At 39.6% G+C, this 23,692-nt stretch overlaps 1 protein-coding gene across 2 annotated transcripts in view; it reads left to right on the forward strand.

Annotated features, from left to right (window-relative positions):
- Positions 1-23,692, forward strand: part of LOC108105782 (centaurin-gamma-1A) — a 54,101-nt gene that overhangs the window by 16,658 nt on the left and 13,751 nt on the right. Inside the window, exon 1 of one of the 2 annotated variants that reach the window (XM_017212508.2) lies at positions 17,775-18,557. The exons of the other annotated variant lie outside the window; for it this stretch is intronic. Within the exon in view, the coding sequence (XP_017067997.1) occupies positions 18,386-18,557 (172 nt within the window). The 5' untranslated portion in view covers positions 17,775-18,385. Of the gene's footprint in view, positions 1-17,774; positions 18,558-23,692 lie in introns of those variants that run through there. 2 annotated transcript variants of the gene reach the window in all.

A 23,692-nucleotide genomic window follows, 5' to 3' on the forward strand; every position in this document is an offset into this window, starting at 1 on the left:
AACAACCTCTCGAAACGAGGTTTAACCACTTAACTGCCCCTCTTTGAAGTTGCCCAAATCCTTGGAGCCCACCATAGACCAACTTTAATTGCCTACTCTGGTTTTTGGCCCTCCTGAGCGGCTTTCAGGCCTCACCTGCTGCCAGCAACAGTCCTGCCACAAGGCTAATTGAAAGAGCGAATGCAAAGCTTTGCCTTTCATTTTCCACACTGGTGAAAGACGTAAATATTTGCATTCTGGGCAACCCCTTTTGCGCCAAGGATTGACTGCCAGAAATTGGGTTTAATTTAAAATTTATGATGCACTGAATTGTTGAACACTCGAATTAGGCTTCATTAGAGAGACATAGAGCCACTTCTGAAGGGGGAAATAAATCATAGAGTGTCCAAACTGTACAACGAGATAAGATACAAAATGGGTTACGACAAAGGACGGGCCTCCATATGGAATGGCCTTTTGTTTACTTAAAGACGAGAAGCTGACGTCGTTGTTTTCCCTCTTGTTGCGCATTAAATGGGTTTTAATTTGAAACGTAGTAAGTTTGCGACTCCTGCGCCCTGTGCCCCTTTCGCGGCAATTGTCCTGGCCAAGTCAACGGTGAAAACGAGATGAGGAAAATTCAAAATAACCCAGCTCACGGATTCGCTGTAATTGAGCAGCGCAATTTCCTGAAAATCGCACGCGAAGAAAAGGTGCGCTGTCCTGTAAATGAACAGCCGCCGCCGAATAAAAAAGAAAGAAATATAGAAGCAAAAAGGATGCGGCAGAAGGTTGCAAGGATGCGGCTCAGTTTCGTGCGCTTTAGTTTTTATTTTTTCAATTAAGGTTGACATGCCCCTGTGTACTCATCTCGAATTTGTTTCATGGGCCAAGTCAAGCTGAAAATTGCGCATTTGCTTCGAGGCTGCAGATGGGTTGCCATGGAACTTCGTCCTCGAGGCATGTCCAAAGTTTTGCCTAACAGGATTACATTCTACAGACTTGCAGTCTCTTTGACGTAGCTTGCCTGCTTCGTCTGCAAGTTGGGCTTATCTCCTTATTTAAGTCCCAGCTCTCTTACTCTCCTGAGGTGGGAATGATGGGAATCAATCAATTTGTTGCTCTGCTGGCTGCTCTAATTGAGAAATTCCTTGAAAATGGAATTGGTTGGGGCTTAATGAATTAATGCCCCAAGGAATTGAAGTTGCTAAGCCCAAACATTTAGTGCCTTTGCTTTGATGAACTTTAACTTTCCTTTACCACATGAAAAATTAAATGTAATTTTTTAATATTTACTAATCAATATACGCTATCACTTCCATATCTGCTGGTACCGCTAATGAAGGCAGCCCACATGTTCGTTAGCTTTACTCTTTCACACTCCGAACGATCCATCAATCAATCAATCATTGATTTCAATTACATTCCTTAATCCTTGCCTGGCATGCACAAGGAGGCACTCGCAAACACTGAATATGACTTATTAGCATTTTGACAGCTGTCAAACCAAGAAATGCATACACTTGCAGTTGGTCGCGATTGTGTTTCCTTTTCCGATATGGTTTCCATATCCAAATCAGTTCTCGTACCACGGCAAGCTGCTCCATTACCATGACAAAGAAGGAGGTGTCCTGCCGTTCTCCTTTCGAATTTTACCACCATTTAATCTTCCAGCAATGGACAGCTGTTGCAGAGCACAGTCGTATCTTTGATGTGACACTTTTGTCAAATGTTTACACCTTTAACCCTTTGGCGCCATTGTCTTATGAGTCCAAGGGTTAAGACCCTCGAATTCGAAAATCCTACAAAATACAATCTGTGTTCGAATTGTTTATGATGCTTTGTTAATTTTATGTTTCATTAGAGTCATTTGTTAGAGTTTTATGGATTTGGAAAAGCAACATTACCTGGGAATTGTTGAATGTTAAAAGCTATGTAGAGCAAGTATGTGAATATGGATTCTAATCAATAAAATATGTTTCAGATAAAGGAGGTACTAATGGCAAAAAATTATATTTTTTATTTAGGAAATGACATTTGTATGATCCTTTAAGTTTTTTTTATGTTTAAATTGGATTTCTGTGAATCTAGCATAACCAATCTAGGTTTTTTTTTGCTATATTCCTTTTAACTTCACCCAACTCATTTGCAACACCACATAACCATGACGAAATAAAGTTATCCTTGCATGTCAGCAGCTATGGCAACAATCTCAAACCCAACTCCAGTCATTCATCAAAATTATTTCAAATCATGCAAGCGGCTGTAAAAAAATTTCCGAAAATCCTCCACGAGAATAAACAAAAAATGTTAGAAAAAATGGGAAAGCGGTAGATGCTAATGAAAATCAATGCAAAACTGCACAAATATTCGTCCAACCGCCAAGACATCAGTCTCATCATCACGGCGCATGCGCAGCTGCCTTCGGGACGAAAAGGACGACACCGCACACACATGAAGCTGTCATGTTTTTGGGCAGGCCACACCGCAGTTCATCCTCAGCCTTAGCCTCATCCTCAAACGACAGACAACAATTACAATTTTCCCTCCGCCCAACTGCAACGTCATTCCTTGTCCTCTGGACTCTTCATATTTTTCCTTGCGGCTGCCTTCAGCTGATTTGCATTTTTAATCTCATAAGGATGTGCTGCCAGGCATTGTCCTTCGAATTGTGATGTATTTTTTTTCCCCCGTGCGGTTACTCAAGCTGCAAGCCAAGATGGAAAAAAAATCTCAGTCAGTCAAGATGAAAACGAACAAAAAATCAGCCCCCTGGCAGGGGTCTTCTTGGCTGATCTACATATGTTTAATCCTGGATTTCTGACACGACAGACGAATAGCTGTCCGTCCTGCCCAAATTGTGTGAGAGTGTCTGTAATCCTCGCTGTCTTGGGACGCCTCATCCCGTCACGTTACGCTTGAATAATTAGACGTAATTAAAGTTCCTTTCACTACACGATTTTCAGTTTAGCTTTCGTGTTGTCAGGATTAGGAGTCAAGCGGATTCCTTGCTCGAATCTAATGTTTGCCGACATATCCTGCGGATGATGAGGAAGTACAAGGGAATAGACTCACATCTGCGAGGTGTTAAAGGAAGTTTGAGCATCGAATTTAATTGAATTTATGCTTAGGGAAATAGTTTATTTTAGATAAATATAATAGTATATAATCTGGAATTTAAGACTTCTAAATTTCTTAAAATGTGTTCAGAAAGGTAATCAATATATATTCTTCCTGATAATACTAATTGCTCCCTGGATGGCTCTTTTTCTTTTGATCTGAGATCACTTTTCTGCGGTTCTGGTTGATTATCTATCTCAGCATCAGATTTGGAGAGTTTAACTTTGTGTCACTGAAGTTTCCATTATGAGCAAATAGTCCTTAAGGGTTTTTGTATTCTTCTGCGGTTTTATCTGATCCGATTACGCTCCATTCAAGAAAGCGGTAATCGATCTGTTTTATCTCTCCAGAGGGATGAGGACAATCCTAAAGAAGGGAAATAAATCATACAAAACTTAACAAAATCGATCGGCTAAATGGCAACACAAATTATGTGAAAGTAATTTCTTAGATGAGAGCACATTGATAAAGGACACAAAGACGCCAGTCTCAGAAACAAAAAGTATTGGAAAAAACCAAAGACAGCTCAGAAAAAATATATAGAAACTGTTCCCGAACGTCATCAAACTTCGATCAATTTGCGGTTTCAGATATGATTTATTCGTAACGGTTCAGTGGTTTGCACTTGAGAGCTGCACTCGGCGCATGTCCTGGCCCAGGACCAAGGATCATTAATCATCCTTCGTGTGTCGAGTTTTTGGCTAATGATGGGGATCTTTTTTCGCCACTAATGGAGTGGACAGGCAGGCAAAAAAATTTTTCACTGCTCGACTTCTTTGATCTGGGATCAGGATGTGCCAGGAATGGCCCAGACCATTAATGAGCAAATTCTGGTCAATGGATTGAACTTACATTCATGGCGTTCACAGTTTAGTGCAGATTTTTTGATGATCATTAATCACTCAATGTAGTTCTCAGTGTTGGATATTGACTGAAATGGTTTTCATTGTTGGAATATGCAGAATGGAAGATGGAAATCCAAGCGAAAATGAATATCTTAAAATTCGTAATGTAATCAAAAGACAATGGGTTTCCATTTTGTGTAATACTAAAAGTATATCAGGTTATTAAACCTTTTTTGTTATTTTCTTGATATATAGACGTACCCAAATCGATATATTTTTCTTAACCTTTTTTTTTACATTTAATTTATTCATTTTCCAATCAACCATTTCCCAGCCTTATATTACCACAAATTACGATAATTCATAGCTCTCGTGATTTGCCCAATGTAAATATTCCGCCTCTAGATCAGATCTCAGTCATTATGCATTCGAGATGAACAAAGTTTGGTTAAATTGACTGGGTGGAGTTCTTCGTATATCCCTATTAATGTACCTAGCAGTGGGAAGTCTTGAAAGGTTTTCGGTTCAAGTTTTTCGTTTTATCCCTTTCTTTAACCCAAGGAGACCTCCGACTGTGCAAGGGCACAATTATTAGCACTTAGGCGACACATTCAGGCCTACGGTGCTCCTCCTCCTGTGGCACTGTTGCCCGGGATGCTCCTTCCACCGATCCTGTTCCGGTTCCAGATCCAGTTCCTCAGTTCGCGAGAGGGGGCACAACCCTTAAGGCAGCCGCACAAGTGTCGATGACACTTGGAGGGATTTTTTTTTTTTTTTCGGTTGCCGCTCACCGCAGCCATTGCAACGTTGCACGTTTTTCGGGCCGTCAGGTAAGGCGGTAAAGGGTTTTGCTCCTGGCACGTCCTGGCAAACACTTAAGCCAAAGTTAAACGCTTCGAGTGGCGTATTTTTGTTTTTTGTTTGCATGTTTTCCCCTAGCTTGCTCTGTTTTCTTCAATGTATATACATATACTCGTATATATATTTTTTCTTAAGCCACAGCAGGAGATGTCTTCGTCCTTCTTTTGGGTATTTCGTTTTTATACGTTGCTGAGCCAAAAACCTAAATCAATACGAACTTCGTTTTAATTCGCTTAAATTGCCGGCAGGACATCCCAGGGATGCTTTGTGCGAAATCCCGAAAGGATTGTGCCCTCCATCCTTCGGCTCCGCGATTGTTTGCCCCGCTGTTGTCACAGCTCTAAGCGCTTTAATTTTGATTGCATTCGATTTGTTGCTGCTCTTGTTTTCGGCTACCCCGAATCCCCCGAATGTTTGCACAACTCTTTGACAAATTCACAGGCTTCACCAGGATTCCCTTCCACCGTCCCACATCCCAGCATCCTTGGCCTGCGCCTTCAGGCGTTTTTCGCAATCTTCTGGAGGGCCCAAGAAAAACAAAATAAAAGGAAAAGGATTAACTATTTAGGTTTTTATGTCCGTGTCAAGGAAGTAGCCGACTGAATGTCTGCCTCTGGCTTCCCTCCCGGCAGTTCCTGTTCCCGCGCCTGTTCTTCCGTCGTCCTGACAACGACTGCAATTGAGGCTGAAAATGTTTGCCGTTTCGCAACGAACTCATTTCATTTACAATCCTTTTGGTCTCATTTCGTTTTTTTGGAGTCCTAAAATCTGCAGTTGTGACAGACAGCTCACAATGGGCTGCTCGGGAATTTTCAGTTAAGAGTCTATTTTGGGGGTTTTACAGAAAGCATTTAAGTTGGATTTTGTGGGTTTCTGGTGGCCACAATGGTTTTTTAGTTGCGATAAACAGTCAGTATTATGTAAGTTCCGCAGAATCTTAAAGAATTATATTTCTTACAAAGTATTTAAGATTTTAGATTCAACAATAAGACTGAAAGTTGGTAACAACACAGACTTTAAATTAATTTTCTTACTATTCTTACTTACTTCTTACTATTTGTAAAGAACTTAAATCATAATGAGTTTTATTTATTAAATTATCCATAACATTATTTAAGTGCCTTAAAGCCAACCCAATCCTTGACTGAAAACTAAGATTTTACTATACTTTATGATTTCCGATCCCTAAACCCTCTTTTCTTTGAAATTGTAGAGCCCTATGCCCAATTATATCAAATCGATCGTCACAGATCATCAAATCGATCTAAGCCAATTATACAGACAGCTGAGTGAGTCTGGGCGATTGTCTCTGTCTCGTAAATCAGAGGAGAAGGTGTGAGATGAGGGACAAAAGCCCAGACGCATTTAAGCTAATTTGTTCTGATGACGCCTGCGACGTGACGGGATTCGTGATTCCGTATTCCAGGGATAGAAGAGTTCCATCTTTTATCCAACACATTGGGACAGAGCATGTATGTCAGGGCATTGTGAGTTGGACTTTGAACAAGCGACAGTTTTGCGACAACAAACCGCCGACCCACTTTGGCATACAATGCCAGCAGGATAAAGAGGCGATTCAGGATAAAGAGGAGCAGCTCTGAGCATCGGCTTCAATGTAGAGCAAAACTCATTTAGTAGCTGCTGCTGCTGCTGCTGCTGCTGCTACTGCTACTGATGTTGATGTTTACTGTGTTATCCTTTTTATGCAGTCAGTAAACGGGGGCAGAGCCAGCCTACTTCTGGCCCAGGAAGATAATGAAGGAGCTGCAGCACATGGCGATTTCTCATTTGGCACACACACAGACATTTCATCAAATGTAGGACAGACACATTCCCTGGAAAGGGGAATATGTCGCACATTGTTGCCTTTTGCCGCTGATAGATTACGCCTGCCGCAGGACATTCGAGCAGCGCCTCTGTGTGTGCGCAGGTGGCAAATCCTTGCTGGATCCTATCCTAAGTCGCAGCACAAACCAAACGCTGACAGGCGACTAATTACCCGGCATGGCAGAGCTAAAAGGATTTCAGCATCAACAGGATCAAATTCCGAAAATGGCCAACATTCGCAAACGCAACGGAATTTCCCGCATTTGGACAAGTCCATGAATGACAGTTGTCGTATGTTGTTCTACCTTTTATTTGCTATTTTGTTTTTTTTTTTACTCTTTGTAACCCTGCCCTGCCTACCTGCCAGGACATAAATCCTGGCCTGACATTCTGTCAACGTCAGTGTGAAAAAATCTTCTAGCCTGCAGCCGTAGGCCCAAAATAGAGCACGCCCTGTTGTGGATATGTGAAACAAAAAATTGCAAAGCGAAAACATTGAATCAATTGGGCTTAAGGGGGATTGAGGATTCACCAGAGATTAAATGTTGGAAAATAAATGGGCTTTAGATAAATTTATTCTTAAAAGGAAAGATATAAAGCTGCTTAAGATACAAAACGACTTTAAATTAAACTAACTTAGATGTGAGACCTTGCTCTTCTTAAATGAAACTTTCTTTAAAACGAAACTAAGAACAAAGCATAATTTCTAGTTCAAAAACTGTACAATGAACATCAATTCCTTATTTGCCTGATGTTTAAACTTCCGACCTAGTTAGCGCTCTAATTCTAACCCCTCTTAAATATAATACAATCATTTCGATGTTCCTGTCAAACTAATCCGAAATGCATGCAAATGAGACTGAAGGACAATTGACAAATGGCATTAGGCTTTGATGGCCATTAAGTCCACTCAACGGTCAGTTGAGTAATCAATCAAACTCCCTCCGAGTTCCGACTTGAGCTCGTCAACCCCTCGCGGAACTTCGTCGCGAGTTGACCGTTGGTCAACTGACTCACTGACCGACCCCTGTGTGTCCACCCCTGGAAAAAAGCGTGCGCTGCACTTAAACTGTCTGCGCCTGCGCGTCGCTTAAAATCCCGCACAGGATACGCGGCACAGGACACGCGACTCTGCGCAGTTCATTAAAATAGAATGCAAGCCCTGTAATGAGGAAAATGCATCGTAATGAAATTAATGCAAGCACGAAAAGAGAGAGAGAGAGTTATGGCTATAGGACTTTAGTGCATTGATAGGGGAGAGACTGGACTGCCCGCTGCTTAGGCATGTGCAATGTTCATCGATCAAGAGTCGAAATGCCCACCAACATCCCTTCAATGAACAACCGAATAGCGCTGAACCACTGGGCATTTGTCAAGTGCCGCGCTATTTTTTGCACCTTGACTTGGTAGGGCCCGCATAATTGGAACATTTTTGCTAAAAATGTTACCACTCAGCGTGTGCAGAAAAAGTGCTCTCATTAGTTCTAGTTTGTTTAGTCAGAACAATGCTTCCGGCATATATGTATGCAAAAAAAAAATAATAATAAAACATAAACGGGAGCATTGAGGACTTTGCGGTCTATGGAACGTGCCGGTTCTATGAAAATGTGGGCTTTACATTTACCTCTGATGAAAAACTCAAAAAAATCTCTGTAATAATAAGCCCACACATAGGGCCCGAACCGAAATGGTGACCAGCTTAGACAATCAAGGTGTCAAATAAAAATGTCAAGTTTATGGACCACGCGGCGATCGCCACTAATCTGTCAACAAAGGTGAGTCGAGGCATTTCCGGTTTCCGCACCGAGGACAACAGAGATCAACCCCTTTTTGTATCCATGTCTGTGTGTCTGTTGCGTGTCCATGTTCCGGACTTACGGTCCAACGTACCGCCGACTGACTGACTTACTGACCGACGAACGGACAGTCGGTTGGCAGGACAGGAGCGATACGCCCCGACAGGAGGACAGGAGTCCTTTGGTGTTGTGTGTTGGTCGGCTGTCATAATTAAAATATGACGCGTGTCTCGTGCGCAGGACAATTGCACCGCGGGATGAGGGAGAAGCAGTGTATCGGTATATCCTGGCAGTTGCCAGTACATTCGACACGCAAGCCAGCCGAAACAGAAGCCGCATGCCGACCTGGTCAATGGTATATGAATATGAATATGGCCCGGGCAGACGGTCGGTCATTGTCCTGCAACTGGGACAACTGCAGCAAATCGCTTTTAGCATGCGCCAATTATACAGATTGTAAACGGAAATTGCCTCAAATCAAAAATTATAGCCTAGAAAATGGCTAAAGAAATTGTTCCTTTTTGTAAATGAATCCGAAGAATGTCATGGATATATGAATGCGGCAAAGGACAAAGTTGATGGCGGTAATTTAGATGTCGCCCGATTTCGTATAACAAAAGTTGAAGGTTCTATGGGTCATAATTGGACTTGCAAATGAGGTGTGATTCATAAAATATACAGTACTTTGAAATGGACAGTTTACTAAGGTCGTCGTCAGAGGTATATATATATATACTAGCCCTCTGAATTCCTGGGACTTCAGGGATTACAGGAAAGTAACAAATATCCTTGTCACAAGCTAACAAGTTAGGACATTCCATTTTATCCAGACTGTACGTGACTGAATCATAAACATTAACTGTGGCTGCTGGTATCCCATTAAAGCATGCTCCGAACATCTCTGGTTAGAGATAATGTTTTCATGGCACACTTTCGGGACATAAACAATTAGTTTGCATAATGCGTGTTTTACTTTCGAGTTGAGTAGGACAAAAGGACCTCCATGCCCTGGTCAACAGCAGCTGTAATAATCATAACAAACCCGAAATGGCCTATCCGTTTACTCATCTACATAAGTTTTTCTTCATCACTTTCACCGGCACTTTCCACACCAGCAGACCAGTGATGAGATGCTGCCAATCCTGCCGACCAACAGCTGCCATCTAACCCAATATCCAACCCAACTACGCATGCATAGCCCAACCACCCAGGGCAAGCACTTTGAAGTAGATGACGTTTATGCAAACATTAAAGGGAAATCGAGTGATGGACTCGGGTTGGACGGATGCTGGGCAGTTGTGTGTGCTGGATGATGATGATTTTTTATAACTGCTGCGGTGGACATGAAATTTCATAACATCAAGATATGAGCTTTGAATTATCTCAGATCGCCCAAAGGGGGATGAGCCTGGGCGCGATGGAACGTGTCTCTTTGATAAGCAAGATAGAAAAAAAAACGAAAAATAAATAATTCCGAGGCAAAAACGTGCACTGCATTTGATAAGGATAAGCTGTTAGGGGTTTCCAACCCTTCCGCTGCTAATGAGCACACTTGAACGAGTCACGGCTGCATTGTTTCCCCAGTCCGCTAATGAAGAGCGGGAGCGTACTGCTGGTATCCGTTTGCAGGACTTGCATTGTCCTTCGGCGACAAAAGCGACGCATGTCCATCAAGTTAAATCACACAAAACGTCAGAGCGGGGGTTGTTAACCATATTTAGGGTACCGTAAATGGAATCCCAAACCAGAATTCAACCCGCTCATCCGGTTGTCCTTTGTCCCAGATCTTGGATCTTTACCCCTAACTTTCAACCGGACAGCTTTAAATGATGTTTTTCTGTGTTGATATTGCTGCATTTTTAATGCCGTGTAAACTTTATTGTTTAATTGCCTTTTTTGTGGGCTGTCCTCCCTTGGCGATTTCACTTTCAATTTCAATTATTTTAATTACGCCGCGAGGGAATTTGTTCGTTTCGTGGATGTAATTAACTAATTTCCAGCGATTTGTCAGTGGAACCCACAATTATGCATTAGGATGACTGTCCCAAAAAAAAAACAGGACACGCGTCATGTGTCCGCGGACAGTAGTCGGGAAAAACCTTTCTTGTGGTAGTTTTCCTCCTTTTTTTGTCAGGGGTAAAAGTATCAATTGCATGTCTTTTTTTTAGTTTGGGATCTCTATATCGCAAAGCCTTATCGCATGTCCAAGAAGTCAACTGAAAAGCCGCAAGATGAATGTGTTCGATAGACGGGGTTGCATAATACTCCTCAGATGTCCCGCAAGATCTTGACAGTGAAAAATTCTACGAAGAAATGATCCCCCGATCACACTCTCTCGGCCTTTTGATTGATTTGGCAAACAAATTTCCAACAATTTTGGCACAGAAAATGCCGATTTCTGTGTCGAGTTTTTGCATGAAAAATGGGTTTTCTTTTAGCAGAAATTGAAATTTCTTTTTTCGGGCAATTTGTTTACAATTTTCATTGTTGATTTAGGTTACTGCGGGGTGGTTACGGGAAAATGGAAAAGTGAGGATAAATTTGTTCTTGAATGGCGGATATTGAATAATTTACTGTAATTTATTATTGCCAAAAGATATATCAAAAGCAACTTCTAATGAATTAAATTTGTTTTCTTTGCTTCTTTTTTTCAGGTAAGCTCGATTGCATCAATTACTTACTCAGAGACTGGAAGATTTTTAGTCACCTCGTGACTCACATCACTTATGAATTTGCAAATCGATTTTCTTAAAGTCTGATATCATGGGATAGGCTGACTCAAAGGTTGTATTTATTGTATGAAATCACCGATTATCCATGTCCAATTTTACTGAGCAAAAAATATTGTGTACTTACATAAATTCTGTGGCAAAATGATCTCCCTAAGACAGCCGCAACAAATCTGCTGAGAACTGTAACAGAAAAAAGTGAACAACTTGGGACACTTTTCAGTTCTGGTAATGCGATCATAAAACCGTCATCTGATCTCAAAACACCACATAAAAAATGTTAAAGAAAAAAAGAGAATTCGCATCAAAATGTCAGAATCATTTTTTCAATATTAAATTTTGCACGCCATTTAAAAATTGCATCCCTAAGATTGCAGATATGCCAAAAAGATTTGCCGTTCCACCCCTCGAAATTATTGGGCCAAAAAACTATAATAAAAGAGGAACGAAATTCAATTTATGTCCAAAAATATTGGAAACATTTTTATTTGATCTTCTTTCTTGCGAAATTCTTACCCCTACTTAGTTCGTTTTCCCATTTGAACTTTGACCGGGTTTGGCAAAAGAAAAATCACTCGAGCGTGCCTTGATTTCGGTTTAGCCCACCTTAAGATCTGGCACAGGGAAACACCCTAAAAAATCTTACATGTGAAATTTTAATTAATTTTCTTCCGATCGACATTCGAACAGGAAGAAATTTGTTACTTACAAGTAGAAAGGTCTTTCATATCAATGGGACAGCTTATTTAATAGTTCAGGGTTATAAAGACAGTGTAAAAAGTGATGTTACATAAAATCTATTCTTAAACTTTAACTTTCAGTTGCAACGATACTTAGTAGTGTCAATACTTTAAAAAACCAATTGTTATAATGAGTTTATCCAATAGAATTTTAAACGATTTAAAATTTCCCAACCTCCCTGCCCCTTATGCATATTCATGTAACCCAATTCGTTAAACTCAATTACCATTGGCCATATTCAATTATCATACTCGCATCTAATTTTAGAGGCCTCTTGCGAATACGACTATGATGTATCACATATCGTGTCTTACACAATATACTTCAATATTTAGACCACTAAATCCCTCAGCGAAAAGATGTTTTGGTGGCCGTGCAACAATTGTGATGCGTTATTTACAGAAATAAAATAAACAGAAAATAAGTTTAAAAGAAATACAAGACAAAATACTACAAGGGCCAAAAGCACGCAAGAGCCCCCAGCTCTCCTCTCACCCACTGACCCTGAATAAAAACAATTTATGGCCCACCCTCGCCACCTCGCTCCTCCATCCAGTCACTCACTACATGATCTCAGTTCAGTTCAGTTGAGTTCAGTTTGCTGGCAACTTGCGTCAGCTGTGCTCTTGCCGAATTTACGTATGTAAATAATTGAATTCTGCATATGAAAGCGAATATAATTTAATTGTTTCAAGAAACGCAGAAATAAAGAAAACACTCACTTGCAATTTATAATTATATTTCTTGATATTTCGGCATGAATTGGCAGAGGTTCTTTTTTATTTTGTCGGAAAAACTGCCGCGAGGCGAAAAAAGAAGAGCGAAAAAGAAGCAAACGAGGGAAATTATATTTAATATTTGAATGGAGTTTGGTACTTCAAACGAGGGAGTGTAAGATGAATACCCTAAGGAGTTTGGGATGCTAAAGAACTTAAAAGTTTTAAGGATGTTAAAGTTACGCCTTTCAAATATTTACATAGAACATTTAAGTAATCTTTGATGATGTTTGGTTATTATTGTATATTTTAGATGATTTTTAGTAGTGCTGAAATCGTAGATTTGTATATATTAGCAATACTATATTAAAGAAAAATTTTTCTTTTGATGTAAAATTTTACATAATATTCATAAATTGCTGAATTTTTTAGGTAGGGAAGAGTATCATTTGCTTCCATTTTTACAAATTTGTATTTCTTAAAAATCTTTTTTGGAGCACAAAATTGAATTTGGCTGCTTCTTGCCTTAGGCTCCGTGCTCTACTCCCCAACTAAGTTTTCTTTTTCGTTTTCTATATAAGGGCTCCTGGAGCTAAGGAGCTGGAAACGAAGTTTTGAGGCTGCCACAGAGATACTGAGGCTGCTGCTCCAGCAGAGTTCCCCCATTTTTATCCTTACCGTTCCAACGGTACTTAACATATTTGCATTAACAAGCGGACTGGCACACATACATACACACATTTATAGTACATTGAAAATGTACATGTTTTTTAGGTATTCGGTATTCATATGTCTGCATTTGATGGAGCAGGGTTTTGGGATTTGGGGGCAAGCATGTCTCTGCTGGCTGGGCCATTAAAATTATTGATTTTCTGCCGTCTGCAATTCTGCCCTTTGGCCAACACATTTAACCACCCAATTCCCTCCGCAAGTCCCCCATTTACCGCCACATTTAAATTAATCAACTCAATTTGCGTAAAAGTGCAATATATATATAAAGAGAGAAGAGAGACGGCGACCAACGTTGATTATATGAACAGACAGCGATGTCAACTTGAACGAAAGGGGAAGTTCTCCATACTACTTTTTCCCCTTTCTACAACCGTAACTCTTCTTAACCCTAATAATTATGTCATGTTGCAAGAAAAATCGCCGTGCTCCTGTTCCTTGGGCAATTTCATGGATTTCCGAAAATTTTCGCTAATGTTTCTTTCACGCTTCATTATAAGGGCCCATAAAAAAAATTGGCAAATTTAGGAACTTGCCAAAACCAGGAGGAATATTTTCAAGGAAATTATGAATTGTTAATTATGGCAAGGGTTTTAAGAGAGTGAGAGCTAGACTCCACTCCACCCCTTGGTGGGCCATGGCCAATGTGTAAGCGCATTTGGGCGTGAGAACTAATTCGCTTGTAATTGCAGCCGAGGAAAATGTGAGGTTGGCCTGGCCCTAGGGTTCAAAACTGTAAATGACTTTCCATGCAAATTATGAAAATTATGAATACGAAATTAGTTTTGGATGATGAGGATTAAATGAAAATTTGCCAAAGAAGTCAAAGGGGTAAAAAGAGAAAGATAGAATTTAAAACCTTTGTAATCCCTTACTGTAATTTTCTTAACTCTCTTAAGGAAACTATTTTAATTCGATTATGTTATGTTATGTTATGTTATTTATATCCCAGTGTTCCGAAAGATTACGCATAAAAGAAAGACGAACTAAGCAATAATTTGAAATTTGGGAATAAATCATGAATCATATTTCCTCCCGCGCAGAAGAGATGTTTGAAGAGATTGCTGACCCACTAAAAAAAACGCTCTAACACATATATTTCCATGGCAAATGAGGCATAGTTCCCCCGCGTCTTCTTATGAAATCCCCTACTGATTTCGCTTTTTTACTTCCTTCTTTTTTTGCATAGGAAATCAGAATATTAAATATAATCAAATAAACTTCAAATGCACTCAACTAAATCAAATAAATGGGTTGTCATACATCATGACAAATCGTATGCTTCCGCCTCCAACCCTCTGAGAACTTTTTTTTTTTTGTTTTGTTGTTGTTGGGAGGGTGTCAAAGTCACCACAATGAACTTGGCTAAGCCTGGCAAATATTGGCCCAACAAGCTCCGAGTGGGTGGACAAACTACTGCAAAAGTATCAAGTTTCAGTGCAGGGGTGCAGGATTCGTGGTTGGGCATTACCGCCGAGGGAAGCCTAATTTGTTTGCAAAGACAACTGGCCAGGGTGGTAGTTACAGAGTTTCCTTTTAAAAAAGGGGTTCGTTTCCCTAAAAATATTTGCAAAAATATATTTAGATTTAAGATAAAAGTAGCTACTTTTAGTTAAAAGATGGCTAATATAGATTTTACAGGCAGTTAATAAGTTGCAATAAGTTTTATTTTAATCCAAACTTACAGTTTAAGAAAGAAATTTTAAAGTCAAATATTTTTTTTTTGGTTTTAGATGACCCCTAGAAAATCAAACTACACCCTTGACCATAGCATTTGCAGGCAATTAAAAGCACTAACGAATTGCTCTTGTATGAAAGGGGATCTAGGCAGGAGTAGGAACAACCAGGAACACCCTAAAGCCACATCGACCATAGCACCCTCAACTTATAATTAGCCCGCGGTTGTTTTTCAAAGGGGGAGTCAGAGTTGCCACTAGATTGAAAGTTTTTAACCCTTAAAGCACAAATAGCAGTTTTATTAACGTCATTAAAGTTACTGTGTTTTTTCTGGCTCTTTTTATCTCGATGATTTCATTCGGGGCTAAACGAGCTGAACTGGGACAATTGAAATGGAAAGTGTCGCACATGCCGAAGGGCTGAGTTTGACCCACCCACAAGTGCAACCCTCTGGCGAATACGTGGTGCGTGGTTCTCGTGCAACATTCTTCAATGAAATCTGGGCAAGTCGTCGACATCAGGGGGAATCCTCACGAGGTGCGACCCAGACGGGCTCGCCCTTTTGCCAGCCGTCTCTTGCGTCGCAGGTTGATTAGAAATTCCATTAAAATTCCATAAAAAAATGTGTACGTACAGTAGCCGCCACTCCCAGCTCCTGCTTACATTACACTGAGAAATAAAGTTGTTGTTCTTTCTTATTCTCCACTTTATAAACCAATATGTGCTTTTATTTTGGAATGTTAGTTTTCCTCAGTGCTTAGTTTTCTCCAAGGGTGGTTTATATCTAAGGAACCCACCCACCCAGTGAAATAGCAAACTTCAAGTTCCTCTGCAATCGCGTGCGATGTCTTGCCATCAATGGTTGTTCACCTCCCTTCACTTTACTTCTCCAACTCCCACTTCCCTCTGCTGATTTGTATTTCAATGTCGCTTGCCGCTGATGTCGTCTAATTAAGTCGCAAAGTGTGTCCCTGCTTGGGATTCGGATCGGGTTGGTTGCTTGCTTGGTTGGATCATTTGTTTGGCTTGCTCCGGTTCTCTATGGTCCCGGTAAAGTGCGGAGTGTGGCCCCGATAAGTGAGACGAGCAAAAGTGGCGAGCGTGTCCAATTATCGAGCATATAATGCAGTTCACGTGTCGCTGGCTGCTTTTGGGATTCGCATTTTAAGGCAATCTATGCGGGAATGGTTGAGATGTAATCTGAAAGCCAACTGCAGTTTGTTATTCAAAAAAAGGTTATAATTTATATTGGTTTATCGCGGAGTTGGCTTTTGATAAACTGGGACAACACAGATGATCTTGGTAGTGAGATAATATGACCTACACCGTGGTTATTACTTTTGATTTGCAAAGTGTTAAATCCATAAATAAAACGATAGATACTCGGAGGTGTTGTTCAGAAAATAGTAAAAGATAAGTTGAGGGAAGTCCTATTTTGTCTGGATCATTCGTTTAAATACAATAATATGCACTAAAATTATGCAAATAAGGAAGGAGATATGCCATGTTTCAAACCCCTAATTCGATGGACAAACTAAAATTTACACCTGATTGCATTTACATGTTTAATCCCTGCATTTCACTGTCCATTCCCCCCACTAAATTACAATTTACACCTTGTGCACTCGCACATTGCATAAAACAACAATCGACAAATTATTGTGCATGATAAAATACGGCGAGCACATGTTCAAATCCCCGCCAGCATCTCGCTCTATAGGAAGTGAATTGGCATAATAACAAAAACAAGTCGAGGAGCCCCAAGCGGCCCACTAACCGAAACCCCCAACTAAAAACAATAACCACAAAACGCTGTCTGCACAGTTGCCACGGGGCGGAAGCTGGAGATGGAGGTGGAGCTGGGAAGTGGAACTGCACAGGTTTTCCATCAGTGGAGTATCCCCCAAGCAGCATTATCTTCGTCTTCATCATCATCATCATCATCAAGAGCAACAGCAAAATGTTTATTATTGCATTTTGATTTCCGTATGATGTTTTCTTTATAGCTTCTCTTTTACGTCACATGTTTTTCTCTTTCGCGTTCTCTTTTGCGTCATCATCCCCAAACTGAAAAAACATTTCGTTTTCCATTCGCTCTTAGAAATTTAACATCGCTCTGTTACTGTTAAACTTATCCATGCCATTGCTATTGATATTGATCTTACATTTTTTACTTAGCTTATCTTAGAGCGCATTTTATTGGCAATTATCAACCTTTCTTGGCCTTATCTTCGAATGAGCCTTATGATAATTAACCAAGTAAGCAAGCGTTTATTTCGGAAAGCAGTGAATCAGTCACAAATTGCGTTGCAACTAAATTTAATTCTGGTTTCATAAAGTTTAGTATACGACTTATTCGTTTATTGAAAGACGTATTGCAGTTCTTTGTGCAATATTTAAAATTTGTACTAAAACTAGTATCTGCAATTTTTTAAGTAACAAAATATCGGATATTATAAAAACAGTTCTTAATTGTTTTTATTTTTCAACAAACGACACTGGGTGGCTTCCGGAAGCCGGGGTATTATGTTTCCCCGAGTATCAGCAACAAGCTGTCCATAGAATGTGAAACGGGGCTCCCTTACCTTTCCACTTACCTGCTGATTACCTTTGCAGCTGCTAACAGCACGTGTCTACATCAACAGCAACAGCTGCTGTTGGCTAACAGCGCCTCTGTTATATGTTAACCCTCCACCAGTTCGCTGGGGTGAGAGCTCCTCGACTCGGTCTCTCGCATTCACTTGTGTTCCGGCCAGCACTCGATGTAGACGTACCGTGCGGATATTTGACTTCTCAGTTTTATCTGCGTGTTAGGGCCCTCGCGTATCTTTTTCGCGTAATATTTTCGGCTTGACGTTTTTGTTTCGTGGATACTTGATGGAATAACGTCAGCAATAATAAATTAACCAAAAACTACAGCAGCCGCAGCAAATTGATGTCGTCAGTTGTATAAATACCACAAATAAAAACAAATATATTCAGAAAGAGTTTTTGTGCTTTTAATGCAAAAGTGACCAAATGTGTTAGTCATCATACAGTTTATTTATGTGCTAAAATGCAAATTGAAAATCACAAGACCAAACAAGTTGCTAAAATGTGGCAGAGGAAGCCAATAAGTGCAAGTAAAAATAAATAAATAGGCGAAGCGGAGCAAGGCAAAAGGCAAAAAGGCGCACACAAAAAGGATTACACCAGACAAAATAACATAGAAGCGGCGTAAAAATAGCAAATAGCAAAAAAGCAACAACGCAAAAAACACTTTTCATTGCCAAACACGCGCAGAAAGCAGCCACAAGAAAAACAAATACAAACAGGGCCAAGAAAAGCCGCCAAAAGGGAGAAAAGCAACAGTTGAAGCAGCAAAAATGTTGGCGGTCAAGAATTTCTTCCTACCCGAGAGGACCAAAGCTCCGGAGACTCCCCAGCGATTCTCACGGATGCCGGAAGCCTTTCTTCGCTCTATCAGAAGACGCTCCTTGAGGGTTAAGAGGGCCAAAAGCCTGGTGGTGCCTGATCGCAGCGAGAAACGTAAATCAGGTGAGGTACAGTGTCGATGTAAAGCGACCAATATGGAAAAAAAGAGGCTTAAAGATTAAAGTTAAAAATCTGAAAAATTGGAGATCTCTTAAAAAATACTATAACATTTTTAAATAGTTCGATAAAAAATTATGCGAATATAGACTTTGAACTCTTAAATAATTATCACTAACTTTATCTTACCTCCTTCAAAAAGTGTCATTTTTATTTAACACCTCTCAGCAGTTTTTCCCACAATCCAAACTTAAGTACTCACCTTTTGCAGACCTTGCCGCCTAATCATCATTAACCGAGCCCTAGCTTTTCTCACACATTTATTTCGCCACTCACTGCCATTAAAATTTTTGATAATTAGTTTATTATAACTAAAAACAATCATTTAACTTTTTATGCAATTTCGTTAATTACACCAGTCGAAACAAGAAAAATCGTAAACCGATGACCTTGCGCAAGTTTTATTATTAACATTTAATGTGCAACAGTCGAAATAAACTTTTGTTTAACTAAAAAAAACTAGAGAGAAAAAGTTACAACCTTTTGAATATGGCACATCGCGTGTCATGTGTCAAAGTGTGAGGCAAACTTCGGGTGTTGTAATCATCAGCCACAGCGAAAATAATGCAATTTGGCATAGTTTCACTCTGATACTTCCTCAGTTCCGACCCAAGTTTTGGGCTTTATTATGCCAAAGTTATGACAGCATTATGTCTTATTTTTCAAGCTTTTTGCATTGAAAGTTACATGTAAACAAAAGTTTGGCAAACTTCTTTGTTTTTATCAAAAGCTGGCAGAGTGAAAGGTCGATAAAAAGCAGTAGAGAGCGAAAGTTCGGGAGTTGAATTAGAGGGAAGGCATACGAAATGTTTTGTAACACTGACTCACATTCGTATTGTTCGACATTGACTTCCAGTAGCCGTGACAACCGGCACAAGGAAAGTTTATCCACCTCTCACTTTGCCAATTGCCACTTGGCACTTAGCATGCAATTATCGATTCTCGAAAAATGCGGGTCTCAGAAGCCAAAACGAAGGTGTAGCATTGACACATTGCAATCAATGCCACTTAATGACGTCAATCGGAGGCAAGATGGGTGGAAGGTGCCAAGTACTGGGGCGTTTCGTTGTCCCTGTCTTATCTTGGACATCAATCGGTTGGCTTGTTAAGTATCCGCCACATCTCGCGATGGGATACAAGCCAAAGAAGCTGGTTGTGGAAAATGTGTCAACTGGTTCTTGCCACCAAAGATCGGGGCAAGAGATTATATTGATTGATCTGTTGGAGATTATACATGGATACACTCTAATATATCATCTGTTCAGGCAATGAATCACAACGAATGCATATATAAACTTTTCTTTGTTAGACCAGCAGATATATGTATATACAAGTTTACAAAAATAAATATTTATGCAAATTTGTTGGTGAAATTCTTGCCAACACTTAATGTCTTACAATAAAGAACGCGGTTAAAGTTCTAGGAAACTTTTTTCCCCATAAATTTCCAAGCTTTTTATAAAGTTTGCATCATAAGTTCTTTTTTTTCTATTCGCATATTGCGATGGCTCATCAATATCGAAATCTCTTCGTCATGTGTTAATACTCGTACAATGGCCTTTTCTCATTCCAAGGAAAACGCATACCATAAGTAACATTAAGTTTAATTCTATCCCTTTCCCGATCAATTTTCTATTTTTAATGCTGAATGATTATTTCCTTGCTTGATTGCAATTTTCCATGCTGCAACGCATTCTTGCATGTGTGTGCAGATATTATTCCTGATCGCCTCATTAATTTCCACTCAAATTGCAAATTCCATTTGGAATCCCATTACTGTAGAATTTTTTAGCTTGCGTTCTGGTGCCCCTATTGGAGCCTCAAGTCGCGCCATGTATTGATAAGATAAGAAATGGTCGGTCTATAGTCTATATACATGATTTATAAATAAGTTAAATGTTTTTCTATTTATTTCCGTTCATTCACTTTGTTTAATTAAAAACGAGGGTCTATCCTATCCCACCAAGCCAACTGATAGGCTTTCGAGCCAAGATAAGTCTCGGAATACGAAATACCTGAGATCGAGCTAGATATTCAAGTCTATGTGCTCCAATTTCCTATTCAACTGACAGTTCTGTGACTTTTCAAAGACCTTGACAGCCTTTTGGTTTATGCTCCCCTTTTGTTTGCTTCAAAGTCCCCTAAGTATCACGTCAAACGTTGGACAGATCTATAGTAAATGTTATATGGGGGAGAGACTAGCGCAATTTCCAAGTCATTTCAATAGACAAAATCTCTTGGCGTTCGCCGCACAATCTATTCCACGCAACACTTTTTATGTTTTGTATATTTTTTATTTGTTTTCCATTTTTTTTTTATTCCTGTTTTTGTATACTTAAACTTTTTATTTCTTTAGCCGCTCGTGCACTCAACGCTTAAACAAGATAAATAAAGAGTCAACAGGAGAAGAGCGAAATAATACGCTCAACACATTTTGTGCGAAAAACAAATACATCCAACGAAATTTAGAATATTTTTACGAAAGAAAAAAAAGAAGAACATACATGATTAAAATTAAAACGCAATTGTATTTGCTGGGGGCAAATATGAGAGTGTGAACGGGTTTTCAGTAGCTATATAGTCCACACATCTAAGCATATAGTATCTGCATATTGTATCTATGCGGAGATGGTAATCATTTTGATGAGATCATGGCTCATTTGATTCGAGACTGGGACAAATGACCCCAACTTGCGTGTAGATTTTTGTGGGAAAGTTTAGTTGTTAGGTTTAATCTGGTCAAAGAAAGTATTCAATTATTTTTATATATTTTAACGACAGTATAGCATTTATTTTTTTGATCCTCAACCCACATGTTGACCTTTTGAACGACCCACAGAGATGCGGAAACTCTCACGCGTGCCCTTAATTAGTCTCAGCAAATTGTGAGTTTTATGAGTGATGAAGTCTCAGCGTTTTCCATTTGAATTAATGACCCGCCCACATTAATTAACCAACCAACCGCCCACCTAGCATAGATCAGTATTTGGCAAACCTTAAAAGGCAACTCACAGACTCGCGAGACTTTTGGTTTTATCGCTGATTTTGGTCAGAACCACAACTTGAGTCATCGCGGCATGGCTTGGATTATATACGAGTATTGTTTGGAAGTGTCACTCTTAGATGGTGTCAATCATTGAAAGAGACTCTTAAGGCAGCGGGCACGCGCAGCGATCGGAGGGAGTTCATCGATCGGTTCTACGGCCGGCAATCCATTAATCATTCTCCACTTCACGGTCACCGACAAACAAGAGACTTAGGATGCTCTTCTCTATATATGGTCTTCTCTCTAGATGGTGTTAAACATATTTTTGTTGCTGCTGCCGTAACGCACGCGCCACCTTTATAATGCACCTTTTCTTTTTTAACTATCTTACACGCCTTATAATTATCTCACGAATTTTCCTCTTTATTTTCCACATTGTCTCTGAAAAGTGAAACCTTGCGCTAACATGTAATTAATGAAATTTTATGATCTCTCGCAGTTATCCTAAAAATATGATAATTTCTTTGCGTATCTCGTTTATGATGTCTCTATCTTGGATGATAATAGCGTATTATTAATAGAGGAAAATTGAGGCATTTCTTACTAAAAGCAAGTCATGTTTTTTGGTTAGCAGATGGAAATGTTTCGTATGAATAAGAGTAGATTCTTAAAGACAAATTGCTTAAGACAGTTAAAGTTGACTTTTCATGTCTTAGGTTCCCAGCGATTATTTCAAGTGGAACCTAATAAAACATTCCCTACTCCTCCCTCACTCTTTCTCCAGCTAATTTTCAAATATCAATTTAATTTGTTGATCACTTCAGCTCTAAGCCTGGGAAAACTAGAACCTACACTCATGCTTTCGACCATGACGAAGATGCATCCAATCCAGTCAAAATATTCCCAGCCAAACTCCAGAAACTATTCAAATTTATTTCGACACTTCTTACAGCAACAGTCTGAAATAAATTTGCGTATTTTCAATTAAATCATATGAAGGCCCCTGCCTCAAGACAACCTGTCAAATGCCAAAGGAAAATGTCGGGGGAAATTTAAATGCATTTGCCTGTAATGAGAAAATAGCTGGAAAAATATGCAAATTAGATGAAAACCGAAACGTTTCAAATGCCGCTTCCGTCTCAAACAGTGGGACACTTGTTGGGAAAACAAAAATACGAAAATATCTATCTATCCACCACCAAAACGTCGGTTGAGTTTTCTCCCCAAATACAGTTGGTAAAGGAAACTCGGCAGGTTTATTGGTCAAACTCCATTCAGAATGCAAGGTGTATCTAAACAAAACGATCGAAAATTAAATTGAATTTTGAATAGTAGGCTGACCATAGAGGGATTGCATTTTCGTTTTGCTTTGCGTGGCCCTTTGTTTTTTGTAAAAAAAAAAAAAAGAAAACCCCAAAAGCCCCATCCAAACCTACGCTTTAGTATGTAGTTTTTTCCTATATGGCAAACGCATTCAGCAGCGGAAGTTCTTATTTAGGTTTTGTTCCCGCTTCGCTTCAATCTAAGGTTTAATGCCCATTGAAATTCTAATGTGGCGTTGACACCGCCAAATTGTTGATGGCAATGGGGCGCTCGGTCCCTTCTGGTTGTACAAAAATAATAATAAAATTCCAACATAATTTTTACAATGGCAATACCAAGGCTCTTATATATGAGTGGTGCCGCCTGGGCCTGTGCCTGTCGCCGATCATTAAGTTAAGTATTTTCTACTTCCCATTTTTGGAGGCGTGCCCTTCATTATTGCATTGATTTCCTTTTGGCTTGGCCGAAAGTTCAGTCACACTCAAGTGATTCTCTTCTCGGAAACTTACATGAATCTTACATAACCGGTTCAGGTTTTTTCATCGTATTTTCCTCATCTTATTCGCATTTTCGGTTTCTTTGTGGGTAGTTATGATCTGTCTGTTTCTACTGGAAACTTATCTCTACACTGTCCTTACAGCTAGCTGCGGGTTTTCTCGTAAGATTGCAATCGTAATGATCATAAAGTATACAATTTAATTAAAGGTTTTATATGTGGGATATGGATGTAAAAAGGTGGTTAAAGGATAGGGATTTTAAAGATAAGATTATT

Source organism: Drosophila eugracilis, unplaced genomic scaffold (assembly GCF_018153835.1).
Source record: "Drosophila eugracilis isolate 14026-0451.02 unplaced genomic scaffold, ASM1815383v1 contig_353, whole genome shotgun sequence".
Classification (NCBI taxonomy): domain Eukaryota; kingdom Metazoa; phylum Arthropoda; class Insecta; order Diptera; family Drosophilidae; genus Drosophila; species Drosophila eugracilis.